Here is a 26,102-nt window from a genome sequence, read left to right as displayed (position 1 = left end):
GCTGAATGGAAGCAAGTCCCCGCAGCAATGTTCCAACATCTAGTGGAAAGCCTTCCCAGAAGAGTGGAGGCTGTTATAGCAGCAAAGGGAGGACCAACTTCATATTAATGGCCATGATTTTGGAATGAGATGTTCAACGAGCAGGTGTCCACATACTTTTGGTCATGTACTGTATGTGGTTGTTTAGGGTAGTTATGATATGTGGTTGTTTAGGGTAGTTATGATATGTGGTTGTTTAGGGTAGTTATGATATGTGGTTGTTTAGGGTAGTTATGATATGTGGTTGTTTAGGGCAGTTATGATATGTGGTTGTTTTAGGGTAGTTATGATATGTGGTTGTTTAGGGTAGTTATGATATGTGGTTGTTTAGGGTAGTTATGATATGTGGTTGTTTTAGGGTAGTTATGATATGTGGTTGTTTAGGGTAGTTATGATATGTGGTTGTTTTAGGGTAGTTATGATATGTGGTTGTTTAGGGTAGTTATGATATGTGGTTGTTTAGGGTAGTTATGATATGTGGTTGTTTAGGGTAGTTATGATATGTGGTTGTTTAGGGTAGTTATGATATGTGGTTGTTTAGGGTAGGTATGATATGTGGTTGTTTTTAGAGTAGTTAAATGCACTGATTGTAAGTCTCTGAAGAGGAGCGTCTGCTAAGTCCTTAAAACATAGTTGTGAAATGTGTCCTCCAGCAATACCAGAACTTCCAGCTGCTGGGAGCGTGGTGTCTGCTGAACAGCTTGTACCTGATCGTCAACCTGACTCCCACAGCCCTGGCTGACAAGGGCAAGGAGAAGGACCCTCTGGCCGCCCTCAGGGTCCGAGACATCGGCACCCGCGCCAAGGACGGAGCCGGGTCCCCTAAACTGGGCCCTGCCAAAGGGTGGGTAGCTACCCGCCGGGGGGGGGGGAGGGGCAGGCTTTCGCAGAGGGGTTAAGACAATCTTCCTGATTCCTTTAGTTCAGATTTGAATACTTCCTCCCCCATAATCAAATCAACATTTGGTTCTGGTTTTCTGAGGTTAATATTTATCCAAAAGAGAAACAAACTTAATGTATTTCTCTATTCTCTCCTCTCAGACACCAAGGCTTTGGTGTCCTGTCGGTGATCCTGGCTAACCACGCCATCAAGCTGCTCACCTCCCTGTTCCAGGACCTGCAGGTGGAGGCTCTGCACCGGGTCAGTGCAGTAAGTAACAAACCCAGCCACCCGCCTCAGTCCTCACACTGCTTTAGGGGCACACGCCTCAGTCCTCACACTGCTTTAGGGGCACACGCCTCAGTCCTCACACTGCTTTAGGGGCACCCGCCTCAGTCCTCACACTGCTTTAGGGGCACACGCCTCAGTCCTCACACTGCTTTAGGGGCACACGCCTCAGTCCTCACACTGCTTTAGGGGCACACGCCTCAGTCCTCACACTGCTTTAGGGGCACACGCCTCAGTCCTCACACTGCTTTAGGGGCACACGCCTCAGTCCTCACACTGCTTTAGGGGCACACGCCTCAGTCCTCACACTGCTTTAGGGGCACACGCCTCAGTCCTCACACTGCTTTAGGGGCACACGCCTCAGTCCTCACACTGCTTTAGGGGCACACGCCTCAGTCCTCACACTGCTTTAGGGGCACACGCCTCAGTCCTCACACTGCTTTAGGGGCACACGCCTCAGTCCTCACACTGCTTTAGGGGCACACGCCTCAGTCCTCACACTGCTTTAGGGGCACACGCCTCAGTCCTCACACTGCTTTAGGGGCACACGCCTCAGTCCTCACACTGCTTTAGGGGCACACGCCTCAGTCCTCACACTGCTTTAGGGGCACACGCCTCAGTCCTCACACTGCTTTAGGGGCACACAAGTGTAAATCTCTAGTACTTTCTATTGAAAACACATCACACTTTTTAGACAAGCTCTTTCTTATGCATATGATAGATTCATCAATTAAATCCAGTTTTCATATTGTGCTAAGTTTATTCCTGTGTGAAAGACCCAGTGAAGCTCCAGTCTCTCTCTCTCCCCAGGGTTGGGCCAGTGACGGGCCCCCAGCAGAGCTCAACATCATGGCCCAGAGCACCTCCACCCAGAGGGTTCAGAGACTCCTAGACTCTGTTCCCCTTACCAACCTGCTGTTCAACCTGCTCTCCACCTCATACAAGAAGGTACTTACCAAAACTGTTTAAAATGATATATACGTTTATTATATTTTATTGATCAGATCAGAGAAAATAGAGAGGGGTCAAAGGGCAGTCGTCCAGATTCAACATCATAGACTGCAGCATTATTGCCAGACCAACTGTTTTTACTACTGTATGGTCTCAGTTGGTCAAAACAACTTGTAGTAGGCCTGTATTGACTGTTGTTACCCCCCCCACCCTCTTCCTCCCAGGCCTGTGTCCTGCAGCGCCAGAGGAAAGGCTCTGTCAGCAGTGACGCCAGTGCCTCCACAGACTCCAACACCTACTATGAAGACGACTTCAGCAGCACAGAGGAGGACAGCAGCCAAGGTACTTGTCTCGCTGCCTCTGTGTCTCTCTGTCTCGCTGCCTCTGTGTCTCTCTGTCTCTGTGTCTCGCTGCCTCTGTGTCTCTCTGTCTCTCTGTCTCTGTGTCTCTGTGTCTCTCTGTCTCTCTGTCTCTGTGTCTCGCTGCCTCTGTGTCTCTCTGTCTCTGTGTCTCTCTGTCTCTCTGTCTCTGTGTCTCGCTGCCTCTGTGTCTCTGTGTCTCTGTGTCTCTCTGCCTCTCTGCCTCTCTGTCTCTCTGTCTCGCTGCCTCTCTGTCTCGCTGCCTCTCTGTCTCGCTGCCTCTCTGTCTCTCTGTCTCTCTGTCTCTCTGTCTCTCTGTCTCGCTGCCTCTCTGTCTCGCTGCCTCTGTGTCTCTCTGTCTCGCTGTCTCTGTGTCTCTGTGTCTCTCTGTCTCTCTGTCTCGCTGCCTCTGTGTCTCTCTGTCTCTGTGTCTCGCTGCCTCTGTGTCTCTCTGTCTCTGTGTCTCTCTGTCTCTCTGTCTCTGTGTCTCGCTGCCTCTGTGTCTCTCTGTCTCTCTGTCTCTGTGTCTCGCTGCCTCTGTGTCTCTCTGTCTCTCTGTCTCTGTGTCTCTCTGTCTCTCTGTCTCTCTGTCTCTCTGTCTCTGTGTCTCTCTGTCTCTCTGCCTCTCTCTCTCTCTGTCTCTCTGTCTCTGTGTCTCGCTGTCTCTGTGTCTCTGTGTCTCTCTGTCTCTCTGTCTCTCTGTCTCTGTGTCTCTGTGTCTCTCTGTCTCTGTGTCTCGCTGCCTCTGTGTCTCTCTGTCTCTCTATCTCTCTGCCTCTCTGCCTCTCTGTCTCGCTGCCTCTCTGCCTCTCTGCCTCTCTGCCTCTCTGCCTCTGTGTCTCTGTGTCTCTGTGTCTCTCTGTCTCTGTGTCTCGCTGCCTCTGTGTCTCTCTGTCTCTCTGCCTCTGTGTCTCTCTGTCTCTCTGTCTCGCTGCCTCTGTGTCTCTCTGTCTCTCTCAATTCAATTCAATTTGCTTTATTGCATGTACATATTGCCAAAGCATACTTTGGAGATTAAGTGATACATTTACAATATTAACATAATAAAAATAATAATAATCAATATTGTCAACGGGACAACAGTAACAACAATAATCAAGGGTCAAAATAACCATTGAACAATAACAATAACAGTGGCATTGAGGACATGTTGGTTGGTTGGTCTGTCAGACACTGTCCCTCACCTTATGGCAAGCAGCAATGTAGCACGCTGCCAACCCACAGCTCTCTGCGTCCTCCCCCAACAGGACAGGCAGCCTATCCTGCCAACCCACAGCTCTCTGCGTCCTCCCCCAACAGGACAGGTAGCCTATCCTGCCAACCCACAGCTCTCTGCGTCCTCCCCCAACAGGACAGGCAGCCTATCCTGCCAACCCACAGCTCTCTGCGTCCTCCCCCAACAGGACAGGCAGCCTATCCTGCCAACCCACAGCTCTCTGCGTCCTCCCCCAACAGGACAGGCAGCCTATCCTGCCAACCCACAGCTCTCTGCGTCCTCCCCCAACAGGACAGGCAGCCTATCCTGCCAACCCACAGCTCTCTGAGTCCTCCCCCAACAGGACAGGCAGCCTATCCTGCCAACCCACAGCTCTCTGCGTCCTCCCCCAACAGGACAGGCAGCCTATCCTGCCAACCCACAGCTCTCTGCGTCCTCCCCCAACAGGACAGGTAGCCTATCCTGCCAACCCACAGCTCTCTCCGTCCTCCCCCAACAGGACAGGCAGCCTATCCTGCCAACCCACAGCTCTCTGCGTCCTCCCCCAACAGGACAGGCAGCCTATCCTGCCAACCCACAGCTCTCTGCGTCCTCCCCCAACAGGACAGGCAGCCTATCCTGCCAACCCACAGCTCTCTGCGTCCTCCCCCAACAGGACAGGCAGCCTATCCTGCCAACCCACAGCTCTCTGCGTCCTCCCCCCAACAGGACAGGCAGCCTATCCTGCCAACCCACAGCTCTCTGCGTCCTCCCCCAACAGGACAGGCAGCCTATCCTGCCAACCCACAGCTCTCTGCGTCCTCCCCCAACAGGACAGGCAGCCTATCCTGCCAACCCACAGCTCTCTGCGTCCTCCCTCAACAGGACAGGCAGCCTATCCTGCCAACCCACAGCTCTCTGCGTCCTCCCCCAACAGGACAGGCAGCCTATCCAGCCAACCCACAGCTCTCTGAGTCCTCCCCCAACAGGACAGGCAGCCTATCCTGCCAACCCACAGCTCTCTGCGTCCTCCCCAACAGGACAGGCAGCCTATCCTGCCAACCCACAGCTCTCTGAGTCCTCCCCCCAACAGGACAGGCAGCCTATCCTGCCAACCCACAGCTCTCTGAGTCCTCCCCCAACAGGACAGGCAGCCTATCCTGCCAACCCACAGCTCTCTGAGTCCTCCCCCAACAGGACAGGCAGCCTATCCTGCCAACCCACAGCTCTCTGCGTCCTCCCCCAACAGGACAGGCAGCCTATCCTGCCAACCCACAGCTCTCTGCGTCCTCCCCCCAACAGGACAGGCAGCCTATCCTGCCAACCCACAGCTCTCTGCGTCCTCCCCCAACAGGACAGGCAGCCTATCCTGCCAACCCACAGCTCTCTGCGTCCTCCCCCAACAGGACAGGCAGCCTATCCAGCCAACCCACAGCTCTCTGAGTCCTCCCCCAACAGGACAGGCAGCCTATCCTGCCAACCCACAGCTCTCTGAGTCCTCCCCCAACAGGGCAGGCAGCCTATCCTGCCAACCCACAGCTCTCTGCGTCCTCCCCCAACAGGACAGGCAGCCTATCCTGCCAACCCACAGCTCTCTGAGTCCTCCCCCAACAGGACAGGCAGCCTATCCTGCCAACCCACAGCTCTCTGCGTCCTCCCCCAACAGGACGGGTAGCCTATTCTCATCAGAGAGGTCTTTGAAACCTTGAATAAGGGTTTCAAACTTGAGGAAATGACTCATTGTTTTATATTTTTTAAATGGTGTCAGGAAATGCAGCTCTGTCTCAGGTTCTGCTGTGGTGCAGTGGTTGCACAGCCTTTCCTCTACAGGGAGCCAGGTTTTCCTGTGTCTACCCTTCTCAATGGCAAGGCTGTGCTCACTGAGCCTGTACTTTGTCAAGGTTTTTCTAAGGTTTTGATCAGTAACCATGGTCAAATAGTTTGCCATGGAGTACTGTCGATTTTGCCCCAGAACCAGCTGGACGAGGGGACTATTTTCTTTGCTCAGCTCTCTCTCTGTCTCTCTCTCTTTCTGTGTCTCTCTCTCTGTCTCTCTGTCTCTGTCTGTCTCCCTCTGTCTGTCTGTCTGTCTCGGTCTCTCTCTATGTGTCTCTCTCTGTCTGTCTGTCTTTATCTGTCTCTCTGTCTGTCTCTCTGTGTCTGTGTCTCTGTCTGTCTCCCTCTGTCTCTCTGTGTCTGTCTGTCTCTCTCTTTGTCTGTGTTCCATTATTTCTCTCCTCTCTGCATTACTTCACTTCTCATCTCCTATCACGAGGGCTGTGAGAGCTAGCATTCTGTCCCTCAGGCCACACCATAGTTCCCACTTCACAGTCTTGGTTCATTTGCTTTATTTATTGCATCACAATAAAGTTCGATTTTGAACTGTGGCAGCACCACCCAAGCGTGTAGTAGAAGCACCCAGAGCAATAGATATACGGAGTTCTGCAAGAGATCTAGAATTTTAATGGGTTTTATGTTGGCATCAAAAGTTCTCGGGCAATTAGGGCTGACCCCAATTAGTCTACTGGTCGATTGTTTGGTCGATAGGCTGTTGCTCGACCGAGATAGTTTTTAGTCGAACTGTAGCAATTATTTAATTTTTTTATGGAACATGAGACACCTGTCTGATTCGCGCCCGTTTTAGGGAACTAATCCACTGCGGAGGCTAAGACTAATCCACTGCGGAGGCTAAGACTAATCCACTGCGGAGGCTAAGACTAATCCACTGCGGAGGCTAAGACTAATCCACTGCGGAGGCTAAGACTAATCCACTGCGGGAGGCTAAGACTAATCCACTGCGGAGGCTAAGACTAATCCACTGCGGAGGCTAAGACTAATCCACTGCGGAGGCTAAGACTAATCCACTGCGGAGGCTAAGACTAATCCACTGCGGAGGCTAAGACTAATCCACTGCGGAGGCTAAGACTAATCCACTGCGGAGGCTAAGACTAATCCACTGCGGAGGCTAAGACTAATCCACTGCGGAGGCTAAGACTAATCCACTGCGGAGGCTAAGACTAATCCACTGCCGAGGCTAAGACTAATCCACTGCCGAGGCTAAGACTAATCCACTGCCGAGGCTAAGACTAATCCACTGCCGAGGCTAAGACTAATCCACTGCCGAGGCTAAGACTAATCCACTGCGGAGGCTAAGACTAATCCACTGCGGAGGCTAAGACTAATCCACTGCGGAGGCCTCGAGGATGGCACAGTCCAAGAAGGGGAGTGTGTCTAAGATGTGTAATGCACGTCTCTCTCACCAATTTGTGCACATTCATTGTTTCATAACTTAATTGTGTGACTTATTTGCATTTGATTGTTAATGTGTGTCAATTCCCCATGACCTTATCTAAAATGGATTAAATAAAAATACAACATCTATATCAATCAATACCCCATAATGACACAGCAAAAACAGGTTTTTACAAAATGTAAGCAAATATATTCAAAATAAAAAAAGATACCTTATTTACATAAGTATTCAGACCCTTTTCTATGATAATCGAAATTTCGCTCCAGTGCATCCTGTTTCCATTGATCATCCTTGAGATGTTTCTACAACTTGATTGGAGTCTACTTTTGGTCAATTCAATTGATTGGACATGATTTGGAAAGGCACACACCTGTTTTATATAAGGTCCCACAGTTGACAGTGCATGTCATAGCAAAAACCAAGCCATGGGGTTAAAGGAATAGTCCGTAGAGCTCCGAGACAGGGTTGTGTCGAAGCACAGATTTGGGGAAGGGTACCAAAACATTTCTGCTGCATTAAAGCGCCCCAAGAACACAGTGGCCTCCATCATTCTTAAATGGAAGAAGTTTGGAACCACCAAGACTCTTCCTAGAGCTGGCCGCCCGGCCAAACTGAGCAATCGGGGGAGAAGGGCCTTGGTCAGGGAGGTGACCAAGAACCCGATGGTCACTCTGACAGAGCTCCAGAGTTCCTCTTTGGAGATGGGAGAACCTTCCAGAAGGACAACCATCTCTGTAGCACTCCATCAATCAGTTCTTTATGGTAGTGTCCAGACGGAAGCCGCTCCTCAGTAAAAGGCACATGAAAGCCCGCTTGGAGTTTGCCAAAAGGCACCTAAAGACTCTCAGACCATGAGAAGCAAGATTCTCTGGTCTGATGAAACCAAGATTGAACTCTTTGGCCTGAATGCCAAGCGTCACATCTGGAGGAAACCCTACGGTGAAGCATGGTGGTGGCAGCATCATGCTGTGGGGATGTTTTTCAGCGGCAGGGACTGGGAGTCTAGTCAGGATCGAGGGAAAGATGGACAGAGCAAAGTACAGAGATCCTAGATGAAAACCTGCTCCAGAGCGCTCAGACTCGGGCGAAGGTTCATCTTTCAACAGAATAACAACCCTAAGCTAACAGCCAAGACAACGCAGGAGTGGCTTCGCTATAAGTCTCTGAATGTCCTTGAGTGGCCCAGCCAGAGCCCGGACTTGAACCCGATCGAACATCTCTGGAGAGACCTGAAAATAGCTGTGCAGCGACGCTCCCCATCCAACCTGACAGAGCTTGAGAGGATCTGCAGAGAGGAATGGGAGAAACTCCCCAAATACAGGTGTGCCAAGCTTGTTGCGTCATACCCAAGAAGACTCGAGGCTGTAATCGCTGCCAAAGGTGTTTCAACAAAGGGTAAAGGGTCTTTAATACTTAGGTAAATTTGATATTTCCGTTTTTTTTGTTTTAATACATTTGCAAAAATGTCTTATCCTGTTTTTGCTTTGTCGTTATTGGGTATTGTGTGTAGATTGAGATAAAACCCCCAATGTAATCAATTTTCGAATAAGGCTGTAACGTAACAAAATGTGGATCTGATAGTATTTCTGATTGGCTTAACGCACCACCACTAATGAGCTGTGGTGCTTCTCAAAGTAATGTTCACCGCAAACAGTCTGTTTTTACATCCATTGAGAATGACAATAGTTCCCCAATGTGTTTGTAAAATCTTTCCAGCTCTCTCTCCCTTTCCATAACCACTCAGTGTGAAAGGGAAAAATGTCATGCTCTGATCCAGTGGCAACGTCATAAAATAGGCCTCCCAGATTACTACTTATGTCTTGATCAAATAGCCTACAGCTGTGTCTGTCCCGAGCTCACTGGCGCAGGAAACTCTGAAGGCCCAGAATATTTTATACAATGTTGCAAGTTTGCTAGCATGGGCTGGATCCAAGTTAATAGTTGATACAGTGTTTCTTTTTGCAGACAGGCCATGCGTAGCCAATGTGATTAATAGGATATTTATTTTTATCCGGATATTTTCTACCTGCAGGTGGCAATGTTTTTATTTGATAGTCGCGCAGAAGGGAATGTAACATTGCAGATTTAAGTTCTGAATGACAATTTCATGTGTACACCGTCTAAAGACCTGCATCACTATACTGAGAGCTTTGTCATTTCTAAAAGGCTAAATGAGAGAGTTGCCCTAGGACGTGGTTATAGATGCAGTGCTTTGGATAGATGGCATGCTAAACCCTGAGACATGACCTTCTATGTAACATCTTGTGTCCTACCCGTCCTATTCCAGATGACGACAGCGAGCCCATTTTGGGCCTGTGGTTCGAGGAGACCATCTCCCCCACTAAAGAAAAGGTGGCCCCACCACCACCTCCCCCACCCCCGCCCCTGGAGACCTCTCCCAGACTGAAGAGCCCCTCCAAGCAGAACGCTGGAGAGAACGGGAACATCCTGGCCGGACGCAAGGACCCCGAGCTGGTGAGGCATTGTGGTGTTATGTCACACATGGACTTGAAAATTAAACAATATGTAGGTAACGGCTGTGGTCCGATTCTGTACACTTCTTCCAAAGTGTCCGCTGGTAACATTCCTTCATAGTTTTAAAAAGAATGGACTGGTGGAAGGAATATAGTGGAAAATCTCTCCTTGCCACCAATCCAATGCATGAAGGGGAGTGAAAGAGTGCAAACTTCTGGGTGAAGGGTAGATAATTGGAATGCAACCAATGTATTTTGTAATGTAAACTATGCACCTTGCCGGTATCAACCTATATACACTGAGTGTACAAAACATTAGGAACACCTTCCTAATATTGAGTTGCACCCCCCCCCCCTTTGCCCTCAGAACAGCCTCAATTCGTTGGGGCATGGACTCTACAAGGTGTCGAAAGCCTTTCACAGGGATGTTGACTCCAATGCGTCCCACGGTTGTGTCAAGTTTGCTGGTCTTTTGGGTGGTGGACCATTGTTGATACACACGGGAAACTGTTGAGCGTGAAAAAACCCAGCAGGGTTGCAGTTCTCGACACAAACCGGTGCACCTGGCACCTACTACCATACCCCGTTCAAAGGCACTTAAATATTTTGTCTTGCCCATTCACCCTCTGAAAGGCACACACACACAATCCATGTCTCAAGGATAAAAATCCTTCTTTAGTGGCCTCCTGAGTGGCTTTACTTGGCTCATCGCGCTCTAGCGACTCCTTGTGGCGGGCCGGGCGACTGCAGGCTGACTTCGGTCGTCAGTTGAACAGTGTTTCCTCTGACACATTGGTGCAGCTGGCTTCCGGGTTAAGCGGGCGGGTGTTAAGAAGCGTGGTTTGGCGGGTCATGTTTTCGGAGGACGCGTGACTCGACCTTCGCCTCTCCCGAGCCCGTTGGGAAGTTGCAGCGACGAGAGAAGATCGTAATCACGAAATTGGGGATAAAAAGGGGTGTGAAAAACACAATGATATATACTACCAGTCATTCACCTACTCATTCAAGGGTTTTTCTTTATTTTTACTTTTTTTTTTTACATTGTAGAATAATAGTGAAGACATCAAAACTATGAAATAACACATATGGAATCATGTAGTAACCAAAAAAGTGTCAAACAAATCAAAATATATTTTATATTTGAGATTCTTCAAAGTAGCCACCCTTTGCCTTGATGACAGCTTTGCACACTCTTGGCATTCTCTCAACCAGCTTCATGAGGTAGTCACCTGGAATGCATTTCAATTAACAGGTGTGCCTTCTTAAAAGTTAATTTGTGGAATTTCTTTCCTCCTTAATGCGTTTGAGCCAATCAGTTTGTATTTGTATTTATTATGGATCCCCATTAGCTGCTGCAAAATTAAGGCAGTTCATACAATTTAAAAAACATTAAAATACATTCACAGATTTCACAACACACTGTGTGCCCTCGGGCCCCTATGTTAGTTGCTTCACAGTCCACGCTGTTCCATAAGGTGTTTTTTAAATCTTTTTTTTTTTAAATCTAATTTTACTACCTGCATGAGTTACCTGATGTGGAATAGAGTTCCATGTAGTCATGGCTCTATGTAGTACTGTGCGCCTCCCATAGTCTGTTCTGGACTTTGGGACTGTGAAGAGACCTCTGGTGGCATGTCTTGTGGGGTATTTTTAAATTTTTAGTCATTTAGCAGACGCTCTTATCCAGAGCGACTTACAGTTAGTGAATATATATTTTTTTTATACTGGCCCCCTGTGGGAATCGAACCCACAACCCTGGCGTTGCAAACGCCATGCTCTATCAACTGAGCTACATCCCTGCCGGCCATTCCCTCCCCTACCCTGGACGACGCTGGGCCAATTGTGCGCCGCCCATGAGTCTCCCGGTCGCGGCCGGCTGCGACAGAGCCTGGATTCGAACCAGGATCTCTAGTGGCACAGTTAGCACTGCGATGCAGTGCCTTAGACCACTGCGCCACTCAGGAGCTGTGTGCCAGTAGTTCAAACAGACAGCTCGGTGCACCCAACATGTCAACGCCTCTCATAAACACAAGTAGTGATGAAGTCGATCTCTCCTCCACTTTGATCCAGGAGAGATCGACATGCATATTATTAATATTAGCTCTCTGTGTACATCCAAGGGCCAGCCGTGCTGCCCTGTTCTGAGCGAATTGCAATTTTCCTAAGTCCCTCTGTGGCACCTGACCACACGACTGAACAGTAGTCTAGGTGTGACAAAACCAGGGCCTGTAGGACCTGCCTTGTTGATAGTGCTGTTAAGAAGGTAGAGCAGCGCTTTATTATGGACATACTTCCCCCCACATCTTAGCTACTGTTGTATACATTTTTTCTAATAGTTTACTAAGGGTTGGTAACATGCTATTTGAGCCAGTAAAGGGGGCTTTACTATTCTTAGGTAGCGGAATGACTTTTGCTTCCCTCCAAGCCTGGGGGCACACACATTCTAGGAGGCTTAAATTGAAAATATGGCAAATAGGAGTGGCTCTATCTTCTTCTATTATCCTCAATAATTTTCCATCCAAGTTGTCAGACCCCGGTGGCTTGTCATTGTTGATAGACAACAATCATTTTTTTCACCTCTTCCACTCTCACTTTTATTGAATTCAAAATTACAGTGCTTGTCTTTCATAATTTGGTCAGATATGCTTGGATGTGTAGTGTCAGCAGTTGTTGCTGGCATGTCATGCCTAAGTTGGAAAAATTACTTGTGTCATGCACAAAGTAGATGTCCTAACCGACTTGCCAAAACTATAGTTTGTTAACAAGAAATTTGTGGAGTGGTTGAAAAACTAGTTTTAATGACTCCAACCTTTAGTGTATGTAAACATCAGACTTCAACTGTACATTATCAATCATTTCACACATGTTATCCAGATACTGACTGTTAGCACTTGGTGGTCTATAGCAGCTTCCCACCAGAATGGGCTTTAGGTGAGGCAGATGAACCTGTAGCCATATTACTTCAAGAGTATTTAACATGAGGTCCTCTCTAATCTTCACAGGAATGTGGTTCTGAATATAAACAGCAACACCTCCACCATTGGCATTTCTAACTTTTCTGTAAATGTTATAACCTTGTATTGCTACCACTGTATCATCAAAGGTATTATCTAAGTGAGTTTCAGAGATAGTCAGAATATGAGTGTCATCTGTTACTAGCAAATTATTGATTTCATGAACCTTGTTTCTTAAGCTACATATGTTAACGTGGGCTATTTTGAGCACCTTTCTTCTGTGATGCTTACTTGTTTTTATTGCTTTACTGGGAAGCTTAGCAGCAGTAGATGTGGTCATGTTCTTTATGTTAGTGCAGGGTGAGCTGCACACAGTGTCTTTCCTCAGGCACACCGGCTCAGTGCTAACAGTATAAATCTGGTTCTTAGGCACATGATTACTGCATACAATAGCTGTAGGATCAGCAGAGGCATTCAGGGCAGTTAGAGGGACACAAATTAGGTTACTTATATTGTCTACCGATGCCCCTGGTGTAATATACATTTGCTGAAGCATTTTGACAACTCTGCGTCACAATGGTAGGGATTAGCTGAGCTGGGCTTGGGTCAATGCTAAGTCATTGTCTCAACGCAGCCTTATAATGCTGTGAAAGGATCCAGGAACCCAAATGAGTTGTGACAAGGTATACAGAAGATAGCCCTATTTGGTAAAAGACCAAGTCCATATTATGGCAAGAACAGCTCAAATAAGCAAAGCGAAACGACAGTCCATCATTACTTTAAGACATGAAGGTCAGTCAATCTGGAAAATTTCAAGAACTTTGAAAGTTTCTTCATGTGCAGTTGCAAAAACTATCAAGCGCTATGATGAAACTGGCTCTCATGAGGACTGCCACAGGAATGGAAGACCCACAGTTACCTGTGCTGCAGAGGATAAGTTCATTAGAGTTATCAGCCTCAGAAATTGCAGCCCAAATAAATGCTTTACAGAGTTCAAGTAACAGACACATCTCAACATTAACTGTTCAGAGGAGACTGTGTGAATCAGGCCTTCATGGTCGAATTGCTGTAAAGAAACCACTACTAAAGGACACCAATAAGAAGAAAAGACTTGCTTGGGCCAAGAAACACAAGCAATGGACATTAGACCGGTGGAAATTTGTCCTTTTGGAGATTTTTGGTTCCAACTGCCATGGTTTTGTGAGACGCGGTGTGGGTGAACGGATGATCTCTGCATGTGTATTTCCCACCGTAAAGCATCGAGGAGGAGGTGTTATGGTGTGGGGGTACTTTGCTGGTGACACGGTCTGTGATTTATTTAGAATTCAAGGCAAACTTAACCAGCATGGCTACCACAGCATTCTGCAGCGATACACCATCCCGTCTGGTTTGGGCTTAGTGGGACTATGACCCAACACACCTCCAGGCTGTGCAAGGGCTATTTTACCAAGAAGGAGAGTGATGGAGTGCTGCATCAGATGACCTGGCCTCCACAATCACCCGACCTCAACCCAATTGAGATGGTTTGGGATGAGTTGGACTGCAGAGTGAAGGAAAAGCAGCCAACAAGTGCTCAGCAAATGTGGGAACTCCTTCAACACTGTTGGAAAAGCATTCCAGGTTAAGCTGGTTGAGAGAATGCCAAGAGTGTGCAAAGCTGTCATCAAGGCAAAGGGTGGCTATTTGAAGAATCTCAAATATAAAATATATTTTGATTTGTTTAACACTTTTTTGGTTACTACATGATTCCATATGTTATTTCATAGTTTTGATGTCTTCACTATTATTCTACAGTGTAGAAAATAGTAAAAATAAAGAAAAACCCTGGAATGAGTAGGTGTGTGTGTATGTGTATATACAGTGGGGAGAACAAGTATTTGATACTGCCGATTTTGCAGGTTTTCCTACTTACAAAGCATGTAGAGGTCTGTAATTTTTATCATAGGTACACTTCAACTGTGAGAGACGGAATCTAAAACAAAAATCCAGAAAATCACATTGTATGATTTTTAAATAATTAATTAGCATTTTATTCCATGCCGTGGCGTCAGCATGGACCAACATCCCTTTTGGAATGTTTCCGACACCTTTTGCAGAATGCCCGAAATAATAATTCATGCTGTTCTGGAGACGAAGGGGTCTGACCCGGTACCAGATGGGTGTACCTAACGAGGGTATGTTTAACTGATCTATTCCTGCGGCTGCCTTGTTTCTGTTGCAGTTCCTGAGCCTGGCCTCCAGCATCCTGAACTTCATCACCACCTCCATGTTGAAGTCCAGGAATAACTTCATCAGGAACTACCTGTCTGTCTCCCTGACAGAACAACACATGGCCACGCTGGCCAGCATCATCAAGGACGTCGACAAAGACGTCAAAGGTTGGTTGGAATAAAAGACGGTGCTTATCATATTATTATTTTGATTTGCTATGGATATTTATTATTACTAGTAATAGGTCTAATGTCTCCCCCTCCCCCCCAGGTTCCTCAGATGAAGAGTTTGCCTCTGCTTTGTACCACTTCAACCACACCCTGGTGACGTCAGACCTGCCCTCTCCAGCCCTGCAGGTAGGCTATTTAATGCTTTAACTTTATATTATTCAATCTCATATTACACTCCATTCCAATTTCTGATAATATCCTGCACTTTTGTTATGCTTAACAATGTGTTTGTGCATGTTACGCAGAATATAGGCTTTAGTTTACAGCACCTTTTTAAGGTAATACACACCTACCACGTGTCTTAGTAGCTGGTAATACACACCTACCACGTGTCTTAGTAGCTGGTAATACACACCTACCACGTGTCTTAGAAGCTGGTAATACACACCTACCACGTGTATTAGAAGCTGGTAATACACACCTACCACGTGTCTTAGTAGATGGTAATAGACACCTACCACGTGTCTTAGTAGCTGGTAATACACACCTACCACGTGTCTTAGTAGCTGGTAATACACACCTACCACGTGTCTTAGTAGCTGGTAATACACACCTACCACGTGTCTTAGTAGATGGTAATAGACACCTACCACGTGTCTTAGTAGCTGGTAATACACACCTACCACGTGTCTTAGTAGCTGGTAATACACACCTACCACGTGTCTTAGTAGCTGGTAATACACACCTACCACGTGTCTTAGTAGCTGGTAATACACACCTACCACGTGTCTTAGTAGCTGGTAATAGACACCTACCACGTGTCTTAGTAGCTGGTAATACACACCTACCACGTGTCTTAGTAGCTGGTAATACACACCTACCACGTGTCTTAGTAGCTGGTAATAGACACCTACCACGTGTCTTAGTAGCTGGTAATACACACCTACCACGTGTCTTAGTAGCTGGTAATAGACACCTACCACGTGTCTTAGTAGCTGGTAATACACACCTACCACGTATCTTAGAAGCTGGTAATACACACCTACCATGTGTCTTAGTAGCTGGTAATACACACACCTACACATGTCTTAGTAGCTGGTAATAGACACCTACCACGTATCTTAGAAGCTGGTAATACACACCTACCACGTGTCTTAGTAGCTGGTAATACACACCTACCACGTGTCTTAGTAGCTGGTAATACACACCTACCACGTGTCTTAGTAGCTGGTAATACACACCTACCACGTGTCTTAGTAGCTGGTAATACACACCTACCACGTATCTTAGAAGCTGGTAATACACACCTACCACGTGTCTTAGTAGCTGGTAATACACACCTACCACGTGTCTTAGTAGCTGGTAATACACACCTACCACGTGTCTTAGTAGCTGGTAATAGACACCTACCACGTGTCTTAGTAGCTGGTAATACACACCTACCACGTGTCTTAGTAGCTGGTAATACACACCTACCACGTGTCTTAGTAGCTGGTAATACACACCTACCACGTGTCTTAGTAGCTGGTAATACACACCTACCACGTGTCTTAGTAGCTGGTAATACACACACCTACCACGTGTCTTAGTAGCTGGTAATACACACCTACCACGTGTCTTAGTAGCTGGTAATACACACACCAACCACGTGTCTTAGTAGCTGGTAATACACACCTACCACGTGTCTTAGTAGCTGGTAATACACACCTACACATGTCTTAGTAGCTGGTAATACACACCTACCACGTGTCTTAGTAGCTGGTAATACACACCTACCACGTGTCTTAGTAGCTGGTAATACACACACCTACCACGTGTCTTAGTAGCTGGTAATACACACCTACCACGTGTCTTAGTAGCTGGTAATACACACACCAACCACGTGTCTTAGTAGCTGGTAATACACACCTACCATGTGTCTTAGTAGCTGGTAATACACACCTACCACGTGTCTTAGTAGCTGGTAATACACACCTACACATGTCTTAGTAGCTGGTAATACACACCTACCACGTGTCTTAGTAGCTGGTAATACACACCTACCACGTGTCTTAGTAGCTGGTAATACACACACCTACCACGTGTCTTAGTAGCTGGTAATACACACCTACCACGTGTCTTAGTAGCTGGTAATACACACCTACCACGTGTCTTAGTAGCTGGTAATACACACACCAACCACGTGTCTTAGTAGCTGGTAATAGACACCTACCACGTGTCTTAGTAGCTGGTAATACACACACCAACCACGTGTCTTAGTAGCTGGTAATACACACCTACCACGTGTCTTAGTAGCTGGTAATACACACACCAACCACGTGTCTTAGTAGCTGGTAATACACACCTACCACGTGTCTTAGTAACTGGTAATACACACCTACCACGTGTCTTAGTAGCTGGTAATACACACCTACCACGTGTCTTAGTAGCTGGTAATACACACACCTACCACGTGTCTTAGTAGCTGGTAATACACACCTACCACGTGTCTTAGTAGCTGGTAATACACACACCTACACATGTCTTAGTAGCTGGTAATACACACCTACCACGTGTCTTAGTAGCTGGTAATACACACCTACCACGTGTCTTAGTAGCTGGTAATACACACCTACCACGTGTCTTAGTAGCTGGTAATACACACCTACCACGTGTCTTAGTAGCTGGTAATACACACCTACCACGTGTCTTAGTAGCTGGTAATACACACCTACCACGTGTCTTAGTAGCTGGTAATACACACCTACCACGTGTCTTAGTAGCTGGTAATACACACCTACCACGTGTCTTAGTAGCTGGTAATAGACACCTACCACGTGTCTTAGTAGCTGGTAATACACACCTACCACATATCTTAGTAGCTGGTAATACACACCTACTACGTGTCTTAGTAGCTGGTAATACACACCTACCACGTGTCTTAGTAGCTGGTAATCTGAAGCTAATACCCTGTGAAAGTAACCACCTGTAATCTTTTGAATGGGTTTGATGATTACATCATTAAATTCATGAAAACGTGGTAATTTATGTTACACTACATGACCAAAAGTATGTGGATACCTGCTCGTCAAACATTTCATTCCAAAATCATGGGCATTAATATGGAGTTGGTCCCCCCCTTTGCTGCTATAACAGCCTCCACTCTTCTGGAACGGCTTTCCACTAGATGTTGGAACATTGCTGCGGGGACTTGCTTCCATTCAGCCACAAGAGCATTAGTGAGGTCGGGCACTGATGTTGGGCGATTAGGCCTGGCTCGCAGTCGGCGTTCCAATTCATCCCAAATGTGTTCGATGGGGTTGAGGTCAGGGCTCTGTGCAGGCCAGTCAAGTTCTTCCACACCCATCTCAACAAACCATTTCTGTATGGACCTCACTTTGTGCACGGGGGCATTGTCATGCTGAAACAGAAAAGGGCCTTCGTCAAACTGTTGCCACAAAGTTGGAAGCACAGAATCGTCTAGAATGTCATTGTATGCTGTAGCGTTAAGATTTCCCTTCACTGGAACTAAGGGGCCTAGCTCAAACCATCAAAACAGCCCCAGACCATTATTCGTACTCCACCAAATGTTATAGTTGGCACTATGCATTCTCCTGGCATCCGCCAAACCCAGATTTGTCCGTCGGATTAATCACTCCCAGAGAACGTGTTTCTACTGCTCCAGAGTCCAGTGGCGTTTCCACTTCACAATAACAGCACTTACAGTTGACCGGGGCAGCTCTAGCAGGGCAGAAATTTGACGAACTGACTTGTTGGAAATGTGGCATCCTATGACGGTGCCACGTTGAAAGACACTGAGCTCTTCAGTAAGGCCATTCTACTGCTAATGTTTGTCTATGGAGATTGCATGGCTGTGTGCTCGATTTTTTTTATACACCTGTCAGCAACGAGTGTGGCTGAAATAGCCAAATCCACTCATTTGAAGGGGTGGCCCCATATTTTTATATATACAGTGCATTCGGAAATTATTCAGACCCCTTCCCCTTTTCCACATTTTGATATGTTACAGCCTTATTCTAAAATTGATTAAACTATCTTCAGTCGTGGTCAAAAGTTTTGAGAATGACACAAATACAAATTTTCACAAAGTCTGCTGCCTCAGTTTTGATGATGGCAATTTGCATATACTCCAGAATGTCATGAAGAGTGATCAGATGAATTGCAATTAATTGCAAAGTCCCTCTTTGCCATGAAAATGAACTTAATCCGGAAAAAACATTTCCACTGCATTTCAGCCCTGCCACAAAAGGACCAGCTGCCATCATGTCAGTGATTCTCTCGTTAACACAGGTGAGAGTGTTGATGAGGACATGGCTGGAGATCACTCTGTCATGCTGATTGAGATAGAATAACAGACTGGAAGCTTTAAAAGGAGGGTGGTGCTTGAAATCATTGTTCTTCCTCTGTTAACCATGTTTACCTGCAAGGAAACACGTGCCGTCATCATTGCTTTGCACAAAAAGGGTTAAAAGGCAAGGATATTGCTGCTAGTAAGATTGCACCTAAATCAACCATTTATCGGATCATCAAGAACTTCAAGGAGAGAGGTTAAATTGTTGTGACAAAGGCGTCAGGGCGCCCAAGAAAGTCCAGCAAGCGCCAGGACCGTCTCCTAAAGTTGATTCAGCTGCGGGATTGGGGCACCACCAGTGCAGAGCTTGCTCCGGATTGGCAGCAGGCAGGTGTGAGTGCATCTGCACGCACAGTGAGGCGAAGAGTTTTGGAGGATGGCCTGGTGTCAAGAAGGGCAGCAAAGAAGCCACTTCTCTCCAGGAAAAACATCAGGGACAGACTGATATTCTGCAAAAGGTACAGGGATTGGACTGCTGAGGACTTGGGTAAAGTCATTTTCTCTGATGAATCCCCTTTCCGATTGTTTGTGGCATACGGAAAACACCTTGTCCGGATGAAGACAAGGTGAGTGCTCCCATCAGTCCTGTGTCATACCAACAGTAAAGCATCCTGAGACCATTCATGAGTGGGGTTGCTTCTCTGCCAAGGGAGTGGGCTCACTCACATTTCTGCCTAAGAACACAGCCATGAATAAAGAATGTTACCAACACATCCTCCGAGAGCAACTTCTCCCAACCATCCAAGAACAGTTTGGTAACGACCAATGCCTTTTCCAGCATGATGGAGCACCTTGCCATAAGGCAAAAGTGATAAATAAGTGGCTCGGAACAAAAACAACATTTTGTGTCCATGGCCAGGAAACTCCCCAGACCTTAATCCCATTGAGAACTTGTGGTCGATCCTCAAGATCGTGGATCTCGTCGGGTGGACGAACAAAAACCCACAAATTCTGACATTTTACATTTACGTCATTGAGCAGACGCTCTTATCCAGAGCGACTTACAAATTGGTGCATTCAACTTATGGTAGCCAGTGGGACAACCACTTTTTAAAAAAAAAAATATTATGGGGGGGTGGAAGGATTACTTTTATACTATTCCAGGTATTCCTTAAAGAGGTAGGGTTTCAAGTGTCTCCGGAAGGTGGTCAGTGACTCTGCTGTCCTGGCGTCGTGGGGGAGCTTGTTCCACCATTGGGGTGCCAGAGCAGCGAATAGCTTTGACTGGGCTGAGCGGGAACTGTGCTTCCGTAGAGGTAGGGAGGCTAGCAGGCCAGAGGTGGATGAACGTAGTGCCCTCGTTTGGGTGTAGGGTCTGATCAGAGCCTGAAGGTAAGGAGGTGCCGTTCCCCTCACAGCTCCGTAGGCAAGCACCATGGTCTTGTAGTAGATGCAAACCTCAACTGGAAGCCAGTGGAGTGTGTGGAGGAGCGGGGTGACATGAAAGAACTTGGGAAGGTTGAACACCAGACGGGCTGCAGTGTTCTGGATAAGTTCTAGGGGTTTAATGGCACAGGCAGGGAGCCCAGCCAACAGCGAGTTGCAGTAATCCAGAGGGGAGATGACAAGTGCCTGGATTAGGACCTGTGCCGCTTTCTGAGTGAGGTAGGGTCGTACTCTGCGAATGTTGTAGAGCATGAACCTGCAGGATCGGGTCACCGCTTTGATGTTAGCGGAGAACGACAGGGTGTTGTCCAGGGTCACGCCAAGGTTCTTTGCACTCTGGGAAGAGGACACAATGGAGTTGTCAACCGTGATGGCGAGATCATGGAGCGGGCAGTCCTTCCCCGGGAGGAAGAGCAGCTCCGTCTTGCTGAGGTTCAGCTTGTGGTGATCCGACATCCACACTGATATGTCTGCCAGAGATGTGATTCTCTACCTGGTTATCAGAAGGGGGAAAGGAGAAAATTAATTGTGTGTCGTCTGCGTAGCAATGATAGGAGAGGCCATGTGAGGATATGACAGAGCCAAGTGACTTGGTGTATAGAGAGAATAGGAGAGGGCCTAGAACTGAGCCCTGGGGGACACCAGTGGTGAGAGCACGTGGTGCGGAGACATATTCTCGCCACGCCACCTGGTAGAAGCGACCTGTCAGGTAGGATGCAATCCAAGAGTGAGCAGCGCCGGAGATGCCCAACTCGGAGAGGGTGGAGAGGAGGATCTGATAGTTCACAGTATCAAAGGCAGCAGATAGGTCTAGAAGGATGAGAGCAGAGGAGAGAGAGTTAGCTTTAGCAGTGTGGCGAGCCTCCGTGACACAGAGAAGAGCAGTCTCAGTTGAATGACCAGTCTTGAAACCTGACTGGTTTGGATCAAGAAGGTCATTCTGAGAGAGATAGCAGGATAGTTGGCTAGAGACGGCAGGCTCAAGAGTTTTGGAGAGAAAAGAAAGAAGGGATACTGGTCTGTAGTTGTTGACATCGGAGGGATCGAGTGTAGGTTTTTTGTGGAGGGGTGCAACTCTCGCTCTCTTGAAGACGGAAGGGACATGGCCAGCGGTCAAGGATGAGTTGATGAGCGAGGTGAGGTAAGGGAGAAGGTCTCCGGAAATGGTCTGGAGAAGAGAGGAGGGGATAGGGTCAAGCGGGCAGGTTGTTGGGCGGCCGGCCGTCACAAGTCGCAAGATTTCATCTGGAGAGAGCATTGATTATGCAAGAATGAGCTGCCATCAGTCAGAATGTGGCCCAGAAGTTAATTGACAGCATGCCAGGGTGGATTGCAGAGGTCTTGAAAAAGAAGGGTCAACACTGCAAATATTGAATCTTTGCATAAACTTAATGTAATTGTCAATAGAAGCCTTTGACACTTATGGAATGCTTGTAATTATACTTCAGTATACCATAGTAACATCTGACAAAAATATCTCATAACACTGAAGCAGCGAACTTTGTGAAGACCAATACTTGTGTCATTCTCAAAACTTTTGACCACGACTGTACACACAATACCCCATAATGACAAAGAGAAAACAGGTTTTTAGAAATAAAAATCTGAAATCCCTTATTTAAATATTCAGACTCTTTGCTATGAAACTCGAAATTGAGTTCAGGTGCATCTTGTTTCCATTGATCATCCTTGATGTTTCTACAGCTTGATTTTAATCTACCTGTGGTAAATTCAGTTGATTGGACATGATTTTGGAAGGCACACACCTGTTTATATAAGGTCCCACAGTTGACAGTGCATGTCAGAGCAATAACCAAGCCATGAGGTCGAAGGAAATGTCCGTAGAGCTCCGAGACAGGATTGTGTCGAGACACAGATCTGGGGAAGGGTACCAAAACAATTCTGCAGCATTGGAGGTCCCAAAGAACACAGTGGCCTCCATCATTCCTAAATGGAAGAAGTTTGGAACCACCAAGACTCTTTCCTAGAGCTGGCTGCCCAGCCAAACTGAGCAACCGGGGGAGAATGCCAAGCACTATCCCTACGGTGAAGCATGGTGGTGGCATCATCGTGCTGTGGGGATGTTTTTCAGCTGCAGGGACTGGGAGACTAGTCAGGATCGAGGGAAAGATGAACGGAGCAAAGTACAGAGAGATCCTTGATGAAAACCTGCTCCAGAGCGCTCAGGACCTCAGACTGGGGCGAAGGTTCACCTTCCAACAGGACAACTGCCCTAAGCACACAGCCAAGACAATGCAGGAGTGGCTTCGGGACAAGTCTCTGAATGTCCTTGAGTGGCCCAGCCAGAGCCCGGACTTGAACCCGATCGAACATCTCTGGAGAGACCTGAAAGTAGCTGTGTAGCCTGACAGAGCTTGAGAGGATTTGCAGAGAAGAATGGGAGAAACACCCTAAATACAAGTGTGCAAAGCTTGTAGCGTCATACCCAAGAAGACTCGAGGCTGTAATCGCTGCCAAAGGTGCTTCAACAAAGTACTGAGTAAAGGGTCTGAATACTTTTTAAATGTGATATTTCGGTTTTGTGTTTTTAATAAATTAACTAAAATGTCTAAACTCAGCAAAAAAAGAAACGTCCTCTCACTGTCAACTGCGTTTATTTTCAGCAAACTTAACGTGTAAATATTTGTGTGAACATAATAAGATTCAACAACTGAGACATAAACTGAACAATTTCCACAGACATGTGACTAACAGAAATGGAATAATGTGTCCCTGAACAAAGGGCGGGTCAAAATGAAAAGTAACAGTCAGTATCTGGTGTGGCCACCAGCTGCATTAAGTACTGCAGTGCATCTCCTCCTCATGGACTGCACCAGATTTGCCAGTTCTTGCTGTGAGATGTTACCCCACTCTTCCACCAAGGTACCTGCAAGTTCCCTGACCTTTCTGTGGGGACTGGCCCTAGCCCTCACCCTCCGATCCAACAGGTCCCAGATGTGCTCAATGGGATTGAGATCCGGGCTCTTCGCTGGCCATGGCAGAACACTGACATTCCTGTCTTGCAGGAAATCACACTCAGAACAAGCAGTATGGCTGGTGGCATTGTCATGCTGGAGGGTCATGTCAGGATGAGCCTGCAGGAAGGGTACCACATGAGGCAGGAGGATGTCTTCCCTGTAACGCACAGCGTTGAGATTGCCTGCAATGACAACAAGCTCAGTCCGATGATGCTGTGACACACCGCCCCAGACCATGACGGACCCTCCACATCCAAATCGATCCCGCTCCAGAGTACAGGCCTCGGTGTAACGCTCATTCATTCGACGACAAACTCGAATCCGACCATCACCCCTGGTGAGACAAAACCGTGACCTGTCAGTGAAGAGCACTTTTTGCCAGTCCTGTCTGGTCCAGCCACGGTGGGGTTGTGCCGATAGGCGACATTGTTGCCGGTGATGTCTGGTGAAGGCCTGCCTTACAACAGGCCTACAAGCCCTCAGTCCAGCCTCTCTCAGCCTATTGCGGACAGTCTGAGCACTGATGGAGGGATTGTGCGTTCCTGGTGTAACTCGGGCAGTTGTTGTTGCCATCCTGTACCTGTCCCGCAGGTGTGATGTTCGGATGTACCGATCCTGTGCAGGTGTTGTTACACGTGGTCTGCCACTGCGAGGACGATCAGCTGTGCGTCCTGTCTCCCTATAGAGCTGTCTTAGGCGTCTCACAGTATGGACATTGCAATTTATTGCCCTGGCCACATCTGCAGTCCTCATGCCTCCTTGCAGCATGCCTAAGGCACATTCACGCAGATGAGCAGGGACCCTGGGCATCTTTCTTTTGGTGTTTTTCAGAGTCAGTAGAAAGTCCTCTTTAGTGTCCTAAGTTTTCATAACTCTGACCTTAATTGCCTATCGTCTGTAAGCTGTTAGTGTCTTAACGACCGTTCCACAGGTGCATGTTCATTAATTGTTTATGGTTCATTGAACAAGCATGGGAAACAGTGTTTAAACCCTTTACAATTAAAATCTGTGAAGTTATTTGGATTTTCACAAATTTATCTTTGAAAGACAGGGTCCTGAAAAAGGGCAGTTTTCTTTTTTTGCTGAGTTTACCTGTTTTTGCTTTGTCATTATGGGGTATTGTGTGTAGATTGATGAGGGGAAAAAACTAATTAATTAATTTTCGAATAAGGCTGTAACGTAACAAAATGTGGAAAAAGTCAAGGGTTTTGAATACTTTCCGAATGCACTGTATAGTGTATACCGGTATAAAGTTATATTTGTGTTTGTGGATTAATTTACCAGATGCCTTTTATGACGTTTCTGCCATCGTGAAACGTTTTTGCCCAATGAATACCATTCAAGAAGCCTAGTAAAATCACAATTTATTTAAAGTGCATTTCTACAATGTCTCAACACTTTTTTTTTTTTTCTATAGACTTGCTATATTTATTTTCTTCCTCTTTCCCAGAACACCCTTTTGCAGCAGTTGGGCGTAGCTCCGTTCTCTGAGGGCCCGTGGCCCCTGTACATCAACCCCCAGTCCCTGTCGGTGCTGTCCAGAGTCCTGCTCATCTGGCAACACAAGGCCTCTCTGCAGGGAGACCCAGACGTGCCTGAGTCTATGAAGGTCTGGGAGAGGTAAAGCCACAGAATTAAATAAAACACTTTTAAACTGTAGGTACACCTGCTCTTTCCATGACACAGCTTTCACCTGGATTCACATGGTCAGTCTATGATCCCTTATTGATGTCACTTGTTAAATCCACTTCAATCAGTGTAGATGAAGGGGAGGAGACAGGTTAAAGAAGGATTTTTAAGCCCTGAGACAATTGAGACATGGATTGTGTGTGCGTGCCATGCAGAGGGTGAATGAGCAAGACAAAATATTTAAGTGCCTTTGAACGGGGTACGGTAGTAGGTGCCAGGCGCACCGGTGTGAGTTAAGAACTGCAGCACTGCTGGGTTTTTCCACGCTCAACAGTTTTCCCGTGTGTATCAACAATGGTCCACCAACCAAAGGACATCCAGCCAACTTCACACAACCGGGGGAAGCATTGGAGTCAACATGGGCCAGCATCCCTGTGGAACGCTTTCGACACCTTGTAGAGTCCATGCCCCGACGAACTGAGGCTCTTCTGAGGGCAAAAGGGGGTGCAGCTAAATGTTGTATGTGTGTATGATGGTAAAGCAGCCAGGGCAGCAGCTTCACACGTTTTATACAGATACTAAAAGTGATTTGGTGCTGGAGTCTGGCGCAGTGCTAACAGTCCCACACCAGCCAATGTCTGTCCGCTTCCTACCTGTGCTGCCTGCCTCCTACATCTAACCCAGTGCGGCAGGTAGCTTAATGGTTAAGAGCGTTGTGCCAGTAACCGAAAGGTCGCTGGTTCTAATCCCCGAGCCGAATAGGTGAAAAATCTGTCGATGTGCCCTTGAGCAAGGCACTTAACCCTAATTGCTCCTGTAAGTCGCTCTGGATAAGAGCGTCTGCTAAATGACCAATTTATTTTTATTTTATTTATTTAACCCCTGATCTCGTTTCTAACCGGCCTGTCTGGAAAAAAATCTATACAAAATCCTAGGCTGTAATAAAGAACGTGTTCCTTCGAGTTGGATTGTGCTGACTCAAAG

The 26,102-nt window shown here is 47.1% G+C and overlaps 1 protein-coding gene across 10 annotated transcripts in view; it reads left to right on the top strand.

Annotated features, from left to right (window-relative positions):
- Nucleotides 1-26,102, top strand: part of LOC121546157 (E3 ubiquitin-protein ligase UBR4-like) — a 163,596-nt gene that overhangs the window by 18,307 nt on the left and 119,187 nt on the right. For all 10 annotated transcript variants that reach the window (XM_045209505.1, XM_045209496.1, XM_045209501.1 and 7 more), the window contains exons 10-17: nt 693-883; nt 1,081-1,189; nt 2,018-2,155; nt 2,383-2,500; nt 9,253-9,440; nt 14,615-14,771; nt 14,875-14,960; nt 24,940-25,109. In XM_045209505.1, the coding sequence (XP_045065440.1) occupies nt 693-883; nt 1,081-1,189; nt 2,018-2,155; nt 2,383-2,500; nt 9,253-9,440; nt 14,615-14,771; nt 14,875-14,960; nt 24,940-25,109 (1,157 nt within the window). The remainder of the gene's footprint in view (nt 1-692; nt 884-1,080; nt 1,190-2,017; nt 2,156-2,382; nt 2,501-9,252; nt 9,441-14,614; nt 14,772-14,874; nt 14,961-24,939; nt 25,110-26,102) is intronic.

The sequence above is a fragment of the Coregonus clupeaformis genome, chromosome 30 (assembly GCF_020615455.1).
Source record: "Coregonus clupeaformis isolate EN_2021a chromosome 30, ASM2061545v1, whole genome shotgun sequence".
Taxonomy (NCBI): Eukaryota; Metazoa; Chordata; class Actinopteri; order Salmoniformes; family Salmonidae; genus Coregonus; species Coregonus clupeaformis.
The sequence above is the reverse complement of the archived record's forward strand: the minus strand, read 5'-3'. Positions and strand labels throughout refer to the sequence as shown.